At 49.8% G+C, this 16747-nt stretch overlaps 1 protein-coding gene across 1 annotated transcript in view; it reads right to left on the reverse strand.

Moving 5' to 3' along the window:
• Positions 1-521: 521 nt before the first annotated feature.
• LOC138144711 (uncharacterized) overlaps positions 522-16747 on the reverse strand; it is a 49556-nt gene continuing 33330 nt past the window's right edge. Inside the window, exons 12-22 of the mRNA XM_069066107.1 lie at positions 13087-13160; positions 12247-12858; positions 11207-11310; positions 9208-9362; positions 6207-6375; positions 5236-5359; positions 4896-5011; positions 3514-3728; positions 3257-3365; positions 1297-1500; positions 522-881 (exon numbers count right to left, since the gene is read on the reverse strand). Of these exons, the coding sequence (XP_068922208.1) occupies positions 803-881; positions 1297-1500; positions 3257-3365; positions 3514-3728; positions 4896-5011; positions 5236-5359; positions 6207-6375; positions 9208-9362; positions 11207-11310; positions 12247-12858; positions 13087-13160 (1961 nt within the window). The 3' untranslated portion in view covers positions 522-802. The remainder of the gene's footprint in view (positions 882-1296; positions 1501-3256; positions 3366-3513; positions 3729-4895; positions 5012-5235; positions 5360-6206; positions 6376-9207; positions 9363-11206; positions 11311-12246; positions 12859-13086; positions 13161-16747) is intronic.

Below are 16747 nucleotides of genomic sequence, written 5' to 3' on the forward strand. Positions count from 1 at the left end.
GGGATGTTTGTGGTTCAGGAAAGCCTGTCAGTTTCAGGGTCTATTGGTGGGGGCAGTGAAGTTTGGGCTGAAGTCCTGTGAGAGTCAGTGGTTGGGATTTGAGACTTGGCCCTTGGAATTCTTCATTAAGCAGGCTTCTGGAATGGTCTATAATACAGTGCTACCTGGAGGCAGGGGGCTGGAGTATATGACCCCTCCCCCAGGATAGAGGTTTGGACAAGATTGAGTGGACCTCCAGCTTGGAGGTGAATGGGCCCTCCCTGGTGATCCACTGACTTTTTTCCTTTTTTTTTTTTTGGAGGGGGGAAGGTAGGGCAATTGGGGTTAAGTGATTTGCCTAAGGTCACATGGCTAGTTTTGTGTTAAGTGTCTGAGCCCACATTTGAACTCAGGTCCTCCTGACTCCAGGACTGGTACTCTATTCACTGTGCCACCTAGCCGCCCCTCATCCACTGATTTTCTTATCTCTGGAGAGGAGAAGGGAGAGGTCGGAAAAGGGCACCAGAGGACTGATCCAGAGGTATGTAGATAGGCAAACCTTTTAATAATGGGGCCCAGATGGCTTCTGGGCATGGGGAGGGAGTGGAGTAAGGCATGAGGAGCAGTCTTTGGGCTGAGGGAGGGGCAGGATTTTCCTTGGTCCAGTCTCAAGTTCCTTGGGTCTTCCACTCCACTCTTGGTCCAGCCCAGTCCTGCCCCCAGAGGCTTCAGGCTCCATTGGAAACAGCTCTTGTTGCTAAGAAGAGGGGAGAGGAGAGAGGAAGGGGATGGGACCCTCTGAAGACCAACTTCCCAGTCATCTTCAGAGTCCGTCCTTCCTCAGGGTCTGCAGGGGGATTGTATGCTCTCCCTCTTCCTTCTGTTTCTTCTTCCCATGATGCCTACAAGAACAGGGAGAAAGGGCTCATGAAGTCAGGGATAACCTTTCCGGGATGAAAGTAGAGAATCCTGGAGGGTGCTGGCTGGCTGGTCCATCAGGTCTCTTCTGATTTAGGGAGATGGTCCTAAGGTTGGGCAAATGTGAGGAGCTATGCTGCTTTGACATTCTCTGGCAACCTGGCGCCAAATTCCTGGCTATTCTACTCCTCTACAAAAATCAACCAGAACTCTGCCTGAGAGATGGCAGCTTCCTAGAGGGTTCTGGGAGAAACGCAGGGATTTCTGAGACTCAGAAAATAAGAACAAGTCAGCAAGCGATGAACAGTGGAAGAAGGGAGAAAGACATCGACACCTGAAAAAAGCTGCTGGTGGCCCGGCCATGAACGCAGGGCAGGGGAGGCAACAGCCTTCACTCACCTGGCTTTCAGGTCTTCCACACTATCTGGCAAAGGCATGTTCAGTGTCTCTGGTAGAAAGAAGCCAACAGCACCACCAGCAATGGGAACAGCTCCATAGATGAGAGAAGGCAATGCAGGGTAGAAGTCCCCGGTCATATTCACCAGAGGGCTAATGACGGCACCCAGCCGGGCCATCATGGCGCACATGCCCAGGCCGGTCTGCCTGAAATGCCAAGGGGGGAAAGAGGAGGAGAGGGAGGGAGGGGAAAGAGAGAGAGAGAGAGGGGGGGGGGGAGAGAGAGAACCTGAATCTAAGCACGACTGAGCAGAAGGGGTACTACTGACCTGGGAGGCAGACTTGGGTTCAAACTGTCTCCTCTTTCTTGCTCATCTCACAACCTAAATGGTTTGTCAAGTTCTGTTGTTTCTACCTTTTCAGTGTCTCTTGAACTTGCCCCCCTCTTTCCTCTGGTGCTGTTCCCACCCCGGTACAGTCTCTGGGGTAGTGGGTCTGCCCACTTCACGTTGCCCCTTGCTCCAGTCCATCTTCCATTTAGCTGACAAAATGATTCTCCTAAAACACAGGTGTGATCAGGTTAACCACCCCTCCCCCAAGCTCAATAAACTCCAGGGGCTCCCTAGGGTCTCCAAGAACCAATACAAAATACTGGTGTTCAAAGCCCTTCATAACCTGCCTTCCTCTTACCTTTCCAGCCTTCTTACACCTTATTCTATGATCCAGCAGCCCTTTGACCTTTTAGCTTCTCCTTGAATGCCTCTTTCCTGGCTTCCCCCCTGCCCTGAAGGCTCTCTCTCCTCACCTCTTCCTCCTGGCTTCTTCATGACTCAGCTCCAATTCTGCCTTCTCCCCCAGCCCTATCCCCCTGCTAGGTCCTTTCTTTTGAGATGAGCTCCCATTTGCTCCATTTATACCTTCTTTACTCACAGTTCTTTTTGTGTTGTCTCCCCAGTTAGACAGGGACACATTTTGAAAGGGAGGAAGGATGTAGGCAGCTTAAGTGATTTAGGAAAGACTTCATGGAGAAGGTGGCAATTGGAACTCAGTTTGGAAGGAAACCACAGGTTCCAAACGCCAGAAAAGAGAAGGCACAGGGACAGGTGACAGAGTGAGGAAGTAGGCCAGGGTGGAGTGGAGTGGGGAGCAATGATGTGCAGCAAGCCTGGAAAGATAGGAAGCATCTAAGGCAAGAAGAGAGTTAAATACCCAACGAAGGACATTCTGTTTGAAACAAGAGAGAGCCGTGGGAGTTTAAAGAGAATGTGGTGACGCGGTCAATCCTTCAGTCTAGGAAAATCCCTTTGGCAGCTGTGGGGAGCATGGATTGGAGTGGGGAGAGGTTTGAGGCTGGGAGACCAGTTAGGAGGCCAATAACCCAGGTTAGCTGTGGGGTTGAGTCAGAATGGCAGCTGAGTAGGTGGAGAGAAGGGGAAAGATAATAGGAGAGATGTTAATGGGGTTAGAATCCATGTTATTTGACAACTGTTTGGATGAGTGAGGAGAGTGAAAGTGAGGAGCTGAGGGTGATGCCAAGGTTACAAACTTGGGGGACTGCTCCACCATCCTCCACTTGATACCAAGAGTAACAGGGAAGCTTGGAAGATGGGAGAGTTTGGGACAAAAATGTTAAGTTTGTTTGGACATTTTGAATTTGAGATGCTTATGGGATGCACAATTTAAAATGTCTAGCAGGCTGATGGTGAGCAGGACTAAAGTTCAGGGGATGGGTGTATCGATCCAGGAGTCATCTGAATAAGGAAGAATATGGAAGCCATGGGAGTGTGCAATTAATAAACATTTGTTGACTTGATGACCTCAGAGGGCAATAGGAGAGTAACCATTCTTTGGTCCTTCCTGGGCTGGCAGGGACTTGAGGTACCAGACTGTTTGGACCCTGCTCTGGGCACTGATTGACCTGGCTGGAGGAGGACTCTCTCCCCAAAGGACTTTTGGTACTCACCGAATCACTGTGGGATAGAGCTCCCCAGTGTACAGGAAGACACAATTGAAGGAAGCAGCGAGACAACCCTTGCCCAGGACTGCCAGGGAAGTCCTCATGATCCCCCAATCTGGGAGGAAGGAGAAGCATATTGGAGGGACACAGTGAGGGCTAAGGAGAGAGACAGGACCCTCTAAGGCCCCTCCAGTGTTAGACCAGGAGCCCTGCGCCATAGAGGTAAAAGGGGCCAGAACACTGTTCCTTTCCCACCACCTTACCTTTTGGCACGAACATATTGACCAAGATGGAAGTGCCAGCTACCAGCAAGGAGACCATTTGTGCAGGGCGCCGGCCCAGGTAGTTAATGACTAGGAAGCCTATGAATTTGGCTGGCAAGTCTACTGCCCCAAAGATCACTTGGGTAAGGTAGATGTTGCTTCCGAAATATTGCAGGTCCATGACCAGCCCATAGTAGGCAAAGCTGGTGGCAAACCTAGGAGACATGGGGAAGTGGTTGTAGCTTGTAAATCATAGACTTGGAGCCGAGAGGGACCCTAGTGGTCATCGAGTCCATTGCCTCATTTTACAGGTGAGGAAACTGAGGCTCAGGGAGAGAGTACAAGGGAGGTGGAGAAAAAGTAAGAGGTTAGAGGGAGGAAAAGAAAGTAGATAAGATGGAAAGTCCCAGAATGGTTCCAGAGAAGAATAAATTCAACCATAGAGGCAGGTAGGTGGCAAAGTAGACAGAGAACTGGGGCTGGAGTCAAGAAGAACTGAGTTCAGATCCAGCCTTGGCCACTCACTGGACAAGGCACTTAACCTTCCTTGGCCTCAGTATCTTTATCTGTAAAATGAGAATAAAAAACAGCATCGACCTTCCAGAATCCTTGTAGAGCATGCAGTACAGTGCTTGGTACTCAGTGGGTGCTTAATAAATGCTTGTTCCTCCCTTGTCCCCCACTCTCTACCCCTCACAGCTAAGTGGCAGAGTGAGTGTCTTTTGGGGATGGTGGAGAACTGAATCCAAGCGTTTCAGTACAGAATGGGCAGCAAGGTGGTGCAGGACTTCGAGTCAGGAAAACCTGAATTCAGTCTGTTCCAGGTAGAGAGCCCTCTCTGACCTCCTCCACCCTCTTCTGTAAAATGAGAGGGGCGGACTTGCTCTCATCTAAAGTCCTTCCTAGGTTTCTAATTCCATGAGACTCCATGGGGTGAGAGGCCCTTAGGAATTCTAGAGTCTCCAATTCCCTCATTTCACAGAAAAAGAAGGAGAAGCCCAGAGCTCAAATTTGCCTTCCCCATTCAGCAATTCCCAGCCTTGGGGATAAGACTGAGCTGAGGAGGGGCGGCGGATTCTTATGAAAGAAATGCCTATACTCTTTAAAGATGGCTAGTGCTGTCAATAGCCTGGATTTTGATGCTTTGGGACAAGACTCTGATTGCCCTACCCGAGTTCTGGCTCTATGGGTAAAATTGGCATCTCCAGTCCCTTCCTCTGTGCAGAGCTTCCTAGAGTAAGCCTGTCCCTGTTCCCCTCCTGCCTCAGATTGGGATTCCTGCAATCGTCTGTCTCTCTACCTTCCATTGGTCTCCACCTGCCCATCTTCCCCAGCCCAGTGACTGTTCCTCCCCCAGACTGCAGGTCCCCCTCAGAGCCTACCAAATCAGGGAGAGGCAGCAGAAGAGTCCTCGGAGCGTGGGCAAGCGCACCAAGTCCAGGGCGGTGTATCTGCTCTTGCTTTGGGCCATCTCCTTGTGCAGTTTTACCTGGAGCATCTGGTGGAGAGGACCGGGGCAGGAGAGGGGCCTTCAGTAAGAACATCCCCTTCATAATCATCATTACTGAGGCAGGTGGACTGGGGACTGGAGGCCCCGGGACCAAGGCTGGGGCAGGACTGGACCCCAGGTGTCCAGGTCCTGGAGCCTGACTTGTGTGGGCAGAGCCAATGGTCTGCCAGGGTCCTCCAAAAGAGGGAGGATGGTGGGGGCAGGCAGCTCACCTCCACGCTGAGTTTTTCCCCTTCTTCCTGCTTCCCATTGATCCGGGCCACCTTCTGCAGCGCCTGGAGAGTGAGGTCCAGCCTGCCGGTGGAGGAGTACCAGCGTGCGGATTCAATGAAGAGCCTGGGGTCAAGAAGGACCCGATTTCAAGCCTGGATAGCTTGAGTGAGGGCAGGAGGGCCAGAGTCCTTGCAGTTGCCCAGGCAGACTGACCCCAGGGGACTGTCTGGGGCCTTGAATTCCAGGCTTCCCTTAGTGGAACCAAGGGCGGAGGGGTTATGGGCAGTGAATAAAACACCTTATGTGGTGCCAGCCCCTGGGGGTTTTCAAACCATCTCTGACTTGGAAAAGACAGAATCTGGGAAAGAGGGGGTATTGAGGAAAAGGGAGAGGGCTTTGGAATTTCCCAGAACACACAAGCTTGGTGTGTGTGTGTGTGTGTGTGTGTGTGTGTGTGTGTGTAGGGGTGAGTGGAGGCCCAGTAGGCACTAGTGATACAAATACAAATGTAAGACAGTCTCTTTCCTCAGGGAGGCCCTTTGTAGGAGGTGGCCTTTGTGCTGAGCCTTGGAAGGAACTGAGGGTTCCCAGAGGCAGAGATGAGGAGGGAAATTCCGGGTATAGGCATGGAGGTGGGAAATGAAATTTTGAGTATGAGAAACTTCAAGAATGACAGTTTGTCTGGCGCATACCATGTGTGGGAGTGGGGTGGGGGATCATGTGTAGCCAGCCTAGAAAGATATGCTGGAACCAAATTGAGAAGGATTTCAAATGCCCCCAAAAGGATTTGTATGGTATCCATAGGGAGTGACTGAGGACCACTGAGCCTGAGTAATGTGGTCAGACCCAAACATTAGAAATGTCAATTTAGCAGGTGGGAAGAGGATGCCAGCGTCCAGGCAGGAGGTGCTGATGGGCACAGAGAGAAGAGCCCGGTCTGACTGGGGGCCTGGGATCAGGGTTCACCTACCAGGAGTAGAGGAAGAAGGTGAAGAAGGGCACGGAGATGAGGAATTGCAGCCACCGCCAGTGGGGCACAGCATAGGCACAGCCTGCCAGGATGAACTGCCCCACGCTGTAGGTGTAGCCAACCACAGTGCCCACTGTGGCCCGGACGTGGATGGGCATCCACTCTATGTCTGGGGGGGATTAGGACAGAGGTTCAGAGTTAGCCATGGTGTCTTTGGGCTTCTGCTCTGGGATCGAGCCTCCAGGTCCCTGCCAAGGGCCCACGAACATGGTTTGGCCAAAAGCATGGTTGTCCTGGGGTTTAGGGTGCCTGGAGTCAGGCTGAATGAGTAGGAGGCCAAGGATACCTATTCAAACTATCTTTGCCAGACCCAGGCCAGCTAAGCCAGGCATGGGCCAGTTCCAGGTTGTGTCTCCTGTGTTTGCTTGCCTTCTCTTGCCAGAACTGAAGCTCAGAACCGCTGGTCCTTGGGCTTCGGATCAAGGAGCATTTCCCTTAGCTGTGCTGGAGAGAGGCACCCTGTTCCTCCTGCTCCTCCCCCATACCAACTCTGTCCTGAGGCCAGTCACGAGGACCTGTCTGTCTACCTGCTCTTCCCTCCACTCTAGCTCACCAACAGGGCAGCCCTGTCACCATTTCTTGGAAGGACGAGTTAACCCATTGCTCACGATTTCCTCTGCCTTCCCTCTCTAAAACATTCCTCCATGAACACCCATTCTCCTTTGTTAGACGTAAGCTTGTTGAAGGCAGGGACTATCTGTCTTGCTTAAATTGGTATCCCAAGTGTGTAGCCCTGTGCCTGGTCCAAAGTAAATGCTTAATAAAGGTTTTTAGGGGCAGCTAGGTGGTGCAGTGCATAGTGTGCCAGGCTGGAGATAGGAAGACCCTGAGTTCAAATTCGACCTCAGACACTTACGAGTTATATGACCCTGGCCAAGTCACCTCACCCTGTTTGCCTCAGTTTCCTCATCTGTAAAATGAGTTGGAGAAGGAAATGGTAAACCAATCCATTATCTTTGTCATTAAACCCCAAATAGGGTCATGAAAGGTTGTAAACAACAACAATACAAATGTTTTTTCATTCACTCATCTATTCATTCCAGTTCTGACATTCTAGGTGTGTTTTATGTTCCAAAGCCCCTTTGGCCTTGACATTCTATGTTCCATCTCTAGCATGGCACCTTCTAATGTTTGTCCTAGACATGACATTCTCTATTCTGTGTTCTAAGACCCCTTCAAACACTGATATCCTAGGGTCAAAGACCCCTTCTGGGTCTCACATTCCAAATTCTGTTTCTAAAGTCCCTTCCCACTGAAACATTCTACGTTCTAAAGTCTGATCCCATAGTGTGATCCCACCTTCAAAATGGTGGGATTTGGGTTCTTCCACCATAAGCTCGACAGTATTTCCTTGAAGCAGGGCAGAAAGAGATGACTTTGGGCAGGAGACAGAGAAGAGGAGGAAGGCTGGCTCTTTGGACAGCTCTAACTTTCAGAGGCCCCTGGCTGGGGTGCTGGAGCTGGGGGGCAGGGCAGACAAGTTCCAGAGTTAGAGCCCTGGTCAGTCAGGAGAGCTGGGGATTCCAGGACTCCATCTCCAGCCCCAAGGATCCCTTCGTTCTAAACACCACTCTGACCAGTGACCCCAGCAGGTGGCAAAGTCCATCTTGCCAGCCTCCTCCCCTCAGTCCCAAGGAGGCCTGAAAGTGGGGACTTGAAGGAGAGGAGGTGGGGCAATGGATACAAGTGGAATTCTCGATCTGGAGTCTGGAAACTTGGGTTCAAATCCTAGCTTTGTTCCTTTAGGGCAAGGAATTTTGGACTTCAGTTTTCTCACCTGCCAGAGTTAGATGGGAGGATCTCTAGGCTTCCTTTTCTCTTGAAATCTTCTGATCTTAGGGGAAAGGTCTTGGGACCCAGGCTGAGAGGTCCCTTCTCCTCCTGTCTGGACTAGGAAGACCCGGGAAGGAGCCCTTTTGAGGAGGCTGAGAGGCCGACTTGGGCACAGTCTGAGGGATCAGTCCTGGGTTGAGGGGAGGGTTGGTCGATGGAAGGAGCCCTCGACACCTTTTGTGATCTGTGTGATCCTGGGTGAATGAGCTGATCTCTCCAAGCCTCTGCAAAATGAGGTCCCATTGACCTTCAGAGAACTTGGGTTCAAATCCCCGTTCTGCTAATTCCTACCTCTGTAGTAAGGGGGTAAATCTCTTTCCTTCCTTACCAATTAAATGAGAGGATTGAGCTAGATGTTACTTCTTAGGGTCCTTCTGGTTCCAAATATCGTGATTCTTCCAGCTCTGAGTAGGTCTCAGAGAAGAGGAGACCTTGGGGCAATCCTAACCAGTTGCCCTTGAATGAAGAAAACTCTGAAGAGAGGTGGGGAGCAGGCAATTGTTTCTGGAGAGAGGCAAGCCCAGCCCTGGAGCAGGGGTTCTGAGCCCCTCTGGCAGCCTGCTGAAGCCAACGGCTCCCTTCTCTTTGAAGGAAATGTGAAATTTCAGGTAGAGGTCAGTGAAAAGAAAGATGCCCTTTTTTCCATTCCAGGTTCACAGAACAGACCTTAAATTAAGAACTCCTGACCTACAGAGTCCATCTTACATCTCTGCAGCACGGTTGCTGGTCCTTTCTGCCTCGACTTTCATGAAGGGGCTGTGGCAGAGCAAGAGACCGGAGCAGTATAGCATGGAGGGAAGGTGGGTCAGAAATGTGTCTTTACCCGATGTTTATGCCTTGGGTAAGAGCCCTAGTTGCTCCACCCTAGTTATGACTCTGACAGACAGAAATGTGAGGACTCCAGTGGGAGGCAGGGTCAGCATGGATTCAGAGAGATCTTGGGATGGGGACTGGAGTGAGGGTGAGAGGTGGACGGCACAGGGCCTTCAGATATGGAGGTGTCTGGGGAGTCTCAGGATCCCACTGCCTGAATCTATGCCCTTCCCAGGACCCTTCATCCACTCCCCTCATCCTGCCAGCACCCTCCCTCCCACCCAATCCCACTCACTCAGTGTAATGCAGTTCAGCGACATGCCGGATATGGAAATGCCAGCCAGAAATCGAAAGAAGCAGTAGATGCTGAAGTTGGGAGAGAAGGCACAGCACGTGCCCGCCACGGCTGTCTGCAGGTACGTCCAGATCAAGATCTTCCGACGGCCCAACCTTTGAAGCCAAGGATGGGAGGGGTTTGTGCTCCCCAGGTCTCCCCACTTCTCCTCTTGGCCCTCCCTCTAATCCTGGCAGCTCTGGCATTCATTCATTCACTCACTCACTCACTCACTCACTCACTCACTCACTCACTCACTCATCAATCAATTATTTGAGGCCTCTGACATGCCTGGTCCTGAGCTCTGCCCTGGTGTTGGTGATCAACCATGGAACCTTGGCTAAGTTCTCATCATCTCCTCTTCTTTAAAATGGAGATAAAATTCTCACTGCCCATCACCAGGGAAGGCTCTTGGGAAAGCCTTAAAATTCCACAGATATAGAAACTATTATGAGGTCACTTTTCAGAACTTCAGCTTCCTCATCTATGAAATGGGGAGGGCCAGAAATAATACAATAACATGTCATTGTGAAGTGCTCTCTGAGGACAAGCACTGTTGCCTTTTTGTCTTTAGATTTTTTGGCGGTGGGGAAGAACTGAAGAGACATTCCCTTCCCTACATTTGTATCCCCAGTGCCTAGCCTGGTGCTTGGCTCGTAGTAGGGGCATAATAAATGTTTGTTGAGTACATTGAACAAATGAATTATGAAATCTCTACTTGTGAGTTGTGGCTGTAATTATGTTAATTTGGACTAGGCTTGGGGTTTATTGGTATAGGGCTAGGTGACCATACCAAGTGCTTAATTTCTCTGAATTTAAGTTAGCTCCATCTTTCTCAGAGGAGGGAGTTCATCAGAACTGGTCTGGCAGAAGGACTCATTGCCAGTGGCCAATGTGGTGTTGAGACCTTGGCTTGCAAGGGGAAGGGGGTGTAGTCTTTGAGAAGCAGCACTGATCTAGCCTTGGAAGGGGAATACAGTATAGCACAGACAGCATTGATAAAGACCTTTAAGTCTTGCAAAGCTCTTTACAAATATTTAATTTTCCCTTTTTTTTGAGGGGGAAAGGCAGGGCAATTGGCATTAAGTGACTTGCCCAAGGTCACACAGTAAGTGTTAAGTGTCTGAGGCTGGATTTGAACTCAGGTCCTCCTGACTCCAGGGCTGGTGCTCTATTCAGTGCTCCTCCAATCTGCCCCTCTTTACAAATATATATATTTGCCTTTTGGAGGGCAGTTGGGGTTAAGTAACTTGCCCAAGGTCACACGCCTAGTTTTTTGTGTGGGTGTTAAGTGTCTGAGGCCGGAATCCAACTCGGGTCCTCCTGGCTCCGGGCCAGTGCTTTACTCACTGTGCCACCTAGCCACCTAGCCACCCCACCCCTCGTTACAAATATTGAGCTCATTTTATCCCCACAACAAGCTGGGAGGCAGATGCTGTTATTATCCCCATTTACAGATGGAGACATGGAGGCAAATGGAGGTTAAGTGACTTGCTCAGGGTGGAAAAGCTAGTAAGTGTCAAGGTCACATTTGAACTCAGGTTTTCCTGACTACAGGTCTGTCTACTCATGGAGGATTAGTAAAATAGTAATCATTATCAACAGCAGTAGTGACAAGCTGAGTCCCATCTTCAGGGATTTATGGTCTGCTTGAGGACAATCAAATGAACAGAACAGATGAGGGCTGTGAGCTGGGAATTGTGTGTTGTTGGAGGGAGCGCTGGGGGGCCTGTCGCAGTTAGGGGTAGCTGGGCCCCACAGGGTGAGCACTCACATCCCTTCCTCCAAGCCCCATGGCCATTGCCCTTCTCCCCTTCTCCCTCTAGATTTCCTTGGTTGTCTCCCTTCTTTCTCTCTGGCTTCTCCCAGAATGAAAACCTCCTGCCTCTGCCCTGGCTCCCTAGATGGCATCTTCCTTCCCCCCCCCCCACCTGGAGTCCTAGCGTGTCCCAGGACTGACCTGTCTGCCAAGCTGCCGAACAGAGAAGCTCCGACAAACACCCCCAACATGTACAAGGACTGGCCCAGTTGGCGCAGGGCTCTGTGGCTACAAACGAGGTCCCACTGCAGGGAAGAGCAGATGTCGGGGTGGGGGGAATAGCTTAGCCAACCTCTCAGAGAGCAAGCCACTTGCTTGATTCTCCTCTCCCAGGAGAGCCAAGAGGAAGAGGAAGAGCTGGAGGGGCCTCCCTGATGGAGGCAGAGACAGACCCTTTCCTCTGACCCCTTCTCTTTCTCTATCCCTCATCCACCTCCCTTTCTTTCTTTCTATTTTTTTTTGGAGGGGGGAAGGCAGGGCAATTGGAGTTAAGTGACTTGTCCAGTCTAGTAAATGTTAAGTGTTAAACAGCTAGTAAGCATTAAGTGTCGAGGTCAAATTTGAACTCAGGTCCTCCTGACTCCAAGGCTGGTGTTCTACTCACTGTGACATCTAGCCCCCCCAATCCACCTCCCTTTCTATCCCCACTCTCCTCTTATATCCTGCCCCCAGTGGCCCTTCCCCCTCTCTGGCTGCATCTCACTCTTGCCCCCTTTCTTTTCCCATTCTCTCTCTTTCCCTTCCCTTCTCTCCCCATCTACCTTTCCCATACCTGTCCCTGTCCTTTTCCTCATATGCATCTCTCTTCCAGTCCTCCCCAGCCCCAGACTCTCCCTTTCTTTCCTCTTTCCCTACTCCCACCCTTCTCCTGAATCCCTGCCCCATTCATTCCTTGCCATCCCTTTCCCCTTCCTTCTTCCTTATCCTCTCTCTCCTCAAATGCCCTAGTTTCTGAGTATTCTTGCCTAAGGGAGGCAGGAGTCTGCTGCCCTCGGAAGGCTCCTCAGCCCTCTTTTCTGCTTTCTTTAACCCTCATGTTGGATCTTCCCAAGGATCCTGTATCCTCTTCCCCTCAGCAGGGAAACTGAGTCAAAAAGCTTTAAGTTACAGGCTTCTCCTTGCAAAGGGGTTTGGCCAGATTGGGCTTGACTCCCTGCATCCCACTTCCCCTGACCTTTTACCTCAGTCACGATGGTGGCAGGGAAGGTGCTGTGGTCATAGGTCCAGCCATCGATGCAGGCCTCTGTGAATCCAGTACCATTGGCTCCTGTGTCATTGGGCCAGGGTAACCCCCTTTGGGGAGTGGTAAAGCGACGGCATGATTCGGGCCTGCCCTGCTCATCCTGGGGCAGCCAGGCCCATAGCTCCTCAGCTTCTGAGCTGTCCCCACTCAGGTTGGCAGAGGGAGGTGGGCGGCAGTGATGGTGAGGGATGGCAGCCGTGAAGTTCTGTATGGTGTTGTGAGAGGCCATCAGCAGCATTGGGATGACCACCAGGGTGAACTGGGCCCACTGGAAGCGGCCCACCCCTCCTATCTGCAGGAGGATGTCATTGAAGGTCATGGGGATGGCGGGGGGGTGACCAGAGTGAGAGCTGGGAGTGTAGATGAGAGAGTCCAGGGGCTTCTGCCCACTCTCTGTCTGTCCTCTGAGTGGGGTAGAGAGGGGCGGTGGCAGCCTTTTCTGGTGTGCCTCCCCACGTGCTCTGTTCTCAGAGGAAGACTCTGTACTCACTCGGTGGGGGAGATAGCAGTCAGGCTGACCCAGCCCTCTCTCCTTCTTCAACCTGCCTCCCTAGGTCTGGGGTGACTGGGGACCTGACTGGGCCTGACAGAGCCTTTCTTTCCTGGAACTTGGGTCACTCACAGCCAGCTTCCCACTTGGCTTTTATTCCCCCAGATTTGAACAGTCAGTTAAAATGTGACCAGAGGCAGAGAGAATGATTGCTGAGAAAACCTGTCTCACACTAATTTTTCCTTGTGGGTCAAAAGGGAACAGAAAGTGAATGCTGAGACTCTGTACCTCTAAAAGGCCTGATACCCCACTGCACACTGAGGGAGCCTGAGCCCTGACTTGTGCTGTACCGTGGGCTGGGGCTAGAGCAGAAGAGGGCGAGAAAGGCAGGAATGACCTAAATCTTTTGAGACTGGTTTGAGGCCCAGTCTCCTAGGCTTGTGCTTAGCCTGTATCTCACAGGTTGCTTTGGCCAGCTCAGAGAGTCAAACCCTAGGGAGAGAGCATCCTAGAAGGTCAGAGCTGGGAGAGCCTGGAGAACATAGAACGTCAAAGCTGGAGGGTGAGGGACCTTAAAATACAGAAAGTCTGCTTTGGGAGGCATTTTAGAATGCAGGACAGAAAGAACCACATTGGAGAGAGAACTTGGGACAAAGAATTTTCTAGATGGGTCGGACCTTAGTGTTCTAAGACTGTCTGAGCAGGGAAGGATGTTAGAACATACAATATATAGTGTCTGGAAGGGGCCTTAGAACAGAGAATGTCCGAGCTGGGGGTATGTCAGAGGCTTTTGGAGAAGGGTAAGGGGTCTTGCTTAGGGCCACACAAGGGGTTAGTGACTGGATCCCTTAAGACCAGGCACAGCAGGCCCATATTCTCCTTAAACCTTAACATCTCGAATTCCTGCCTACACCAGACCATCCCACTTGACTAACATTCTCAGCCCTGCCTCCTTTGTTCTTGAGAGTATCTGTGTGGCTGTCCCAGTTCCTGACCTCTTGGCGATACTCTGGGCCACAGCCTGGCTCCAGCCTCCCCTTAAAGGGCTCTCTGAGTTCTTGACTGAAAGCCAGGCATCTGAACCACTTCTTATTCTGACCCTTGACTATTGCTTGTGCCCTGAGCCCAGCCTGCCTCTTGAATTCTGACTGGGGTCTCTGATCTTACTTACCTGATCCCTTAAGACCTATATATTAAAATGGGATCTTTTCTAGTCCCCTGACCATCCTCTCCCCTTTTAGTCTTACAGACAGCGAGTTTCAAAGTAGCCAGTGTAATGGGGCAAGAGCTGGGGTAAGATTGCAAAGGGAAATCCAGAAGTCACATGCAAACCATCCCAAAGTTCTAAGGAGAATCATTGACAACCTGCATCATATATTAACTAAATATCACATTCTGGCCATTCATGTAGGCCTCACTGCCAGGGTTTTTGGCCTCACTGTATATATATCTTAGAGAAGTTCCAGGCATCACAAGAATAACAGCAGATAACAAAGGATGTTGACAGTTGTGAGATGCTGTGGAGATGTTAACTTTTACTGAAAACTTTGAGATGATTTGGATATATTAACGAACTAACCCTAAGGTGGCACAGATAAGAATTAGTCCACCCCCCCCCCCCCATTCCTATGAGATCTCAAGCTCCTTCCCACCCTCAACCCTCCTCCATCTCCATTGGGTCCCTGCTGCCCAGTGCTCCCAACTTTAATCCGTGATGATGTGAATGATTCTCTGTGCCTCTCACCTATGGGAGCTGTAGTCACAACCCTGCCTGCAGGTGACCCAGGCCACAGGGTCAACTTTTCCTTGGACTGAAGCAACAATGGGATTCAGCAGCTCCCTGAGTGTCTGAGAAGTCTTTCTTTCTTTCTTTTTTTGATTTTTAAATTTTTTTAAAATTAATTTTTATTTGCTTTTAGTCTACAGGATTCAATTCCACAATTCCTTGAGTTTCACATTTTGTCCCCCTCCCTCCCCTCCCCCCCATGGCAGCATACAATCAAGTATAGGATCTATAAATACTTTCACATTATCCATTAGTCAGGTTATAAAGACAGATTGTATCAGATGGAATGGAAAATGGTAAAGAGGGCATAAAATCAAACAAGAAAGGGAAAAAGATGAGGTATTTTGCTTCCATCTGGATACCGTGTTTCCCTGATAACAAGACCTATCCCGAAAATAAGCCCTCCCCTTACTGTGTAAGATTCCTCTAAAATAAGCCCTCCCCCGAAAATAAGCCCTATTGAGATTGCTACTGTAGTGAAGGTGATCCCCTGCGCTACACGCGACATTACGGTACCCTCTGTATGCAACCCCCCCCGGGTGAAACGCACGCCGCACTCCGAGCTGCATCCAATCAGAGCTACAGCAGTGAGCGTGTCATCCTGTTCTTCCCCAGTGATTTGCTTATTGAATAAAGGGACATTTTTTGGTTCACATTTATCTGTTTATTAAAATTGCTGTCAATGTTCATTAAAATAAGCCCTCCCCTGAAAATAAGCCCTCTGGTGTTTTTCTGTCCAAAAAATTTAATTAAGACAGTGTCTTATTATCGGGGAAACACGGTATAAACTCAGTTCTTTCTAGTTCTTTCTCTGGATGCACACATTTCTCTCCATTATGAGTCTTTTGGGATTGACTTATATCACTGCATTGCTGAGAAGAGTCCAGTCTATCAGAGTTGGCCATCACATGTCTGTACTGGCCATTCATGTAGGCCTCACTGCCAGGGTTTTTGGCCTCACTATATGTATATCTTAGAGAAGTTCCAGGCATCACAAGAATAACAGCAGATAACAAAGGATGCTGACAGTTGTGAGATGCTGTGGAGATGTTAACTTTTACTGAAAACTTTGAGATGATTTGGATATATTAACGAACTAACCCTATGTCTGTAACTGTGTACAAATTTCTCCTCATTCTATTCTTCTCACTCAGCATCAGTTTGTATAAGACTCTCCAGGTAAATATGAAGTCCATCTTGAGCAGCCTTTCTTAAGGACTGAACTGCTCACCTCCTGCCATGAAGAAGGGGCCAGAAAATGTGCCCTAAAAATTGTTTACTTCAACAAACTTAACCTAGGCTTGCTTACTGTGTGAGGTGGAGATCTTACCCTGCAGTCAAAACACAAAAAATGTACAGAAACTGATAACCAGATGATTCTACTCACCATCAGTACATGGAATGTGTGCACACTTATGGACCATATGAAACCCAGTAGACCTGAAAGATGAACAGCTCTTGTGAGAGAACTCAGCAGGTGTCCCATCCAAACAGTGGTCCTGAGTGAAACAAGGTTGGCAAATGAAGGCCAGCTTACTGAAGTCAGACGTGGATATGTGTTTTTCTAAAGTGACTGCAGTCATAGGGAGTGCCATGAAGCTGGTGTAGGTTTTGCAATAAAAATTAATCTAGTCAAAAGCTTGTATGGCTCCCCGAAGGAGTGAATGACAGGCTCATCACAGTGCAATTGCCACTTGCAGGAAAGCACCATGCCACCATCATCAAGGTGTATGCTCCCACCATGATGAACCCTGATAAGTCAAAGAGAAGTTTTTGGGAGGGCTTGGAGACCCTCATCATCAATGTGATGAAAGAGGACAAGTTTATAATCCTGGGCAACTTTAATGCCAGAGTATGCGCAGGTTATCAGACATGGCAGGCAGTCTTTGGGAGGAATGGAGTCAGAAATAGCAACAGCAGTGGTCAGGTACTACTGAAGACTTGTTTGTATCACGACCTCATCACAAACACTGTATTCTGTTTACCTTAATGCAATAAAACTTTGTGGGTGCACCCTCACAACAAACATTGACATTTAATAGACTATGGTATTGTAAGGAGAAGAGACAGACAGAATGTGAGAGTAGCTAAGGCAATGTGTGGTGCAGAGTGCTGGACTAATCATAGACTTATTCTCTCCAAGCTAACCACTGGCTTTCAACA

Source organism: Petaurus breviceps, unplaced genomic scaffold (assembly GCF_028583685.1).
Source record: "Petaurus breviceps papuanus isolate PSGF00001 unplaced genomic scaffold, PetGlider_PUasm1.0 90721, whole genome shotgun sequence".
Lineage (NCBI taxonomy): Eukaryota > Metazoa > Chordata > Mammalia > Diprotodontia > Petauridae > Petaurus > Petaurus breviceps.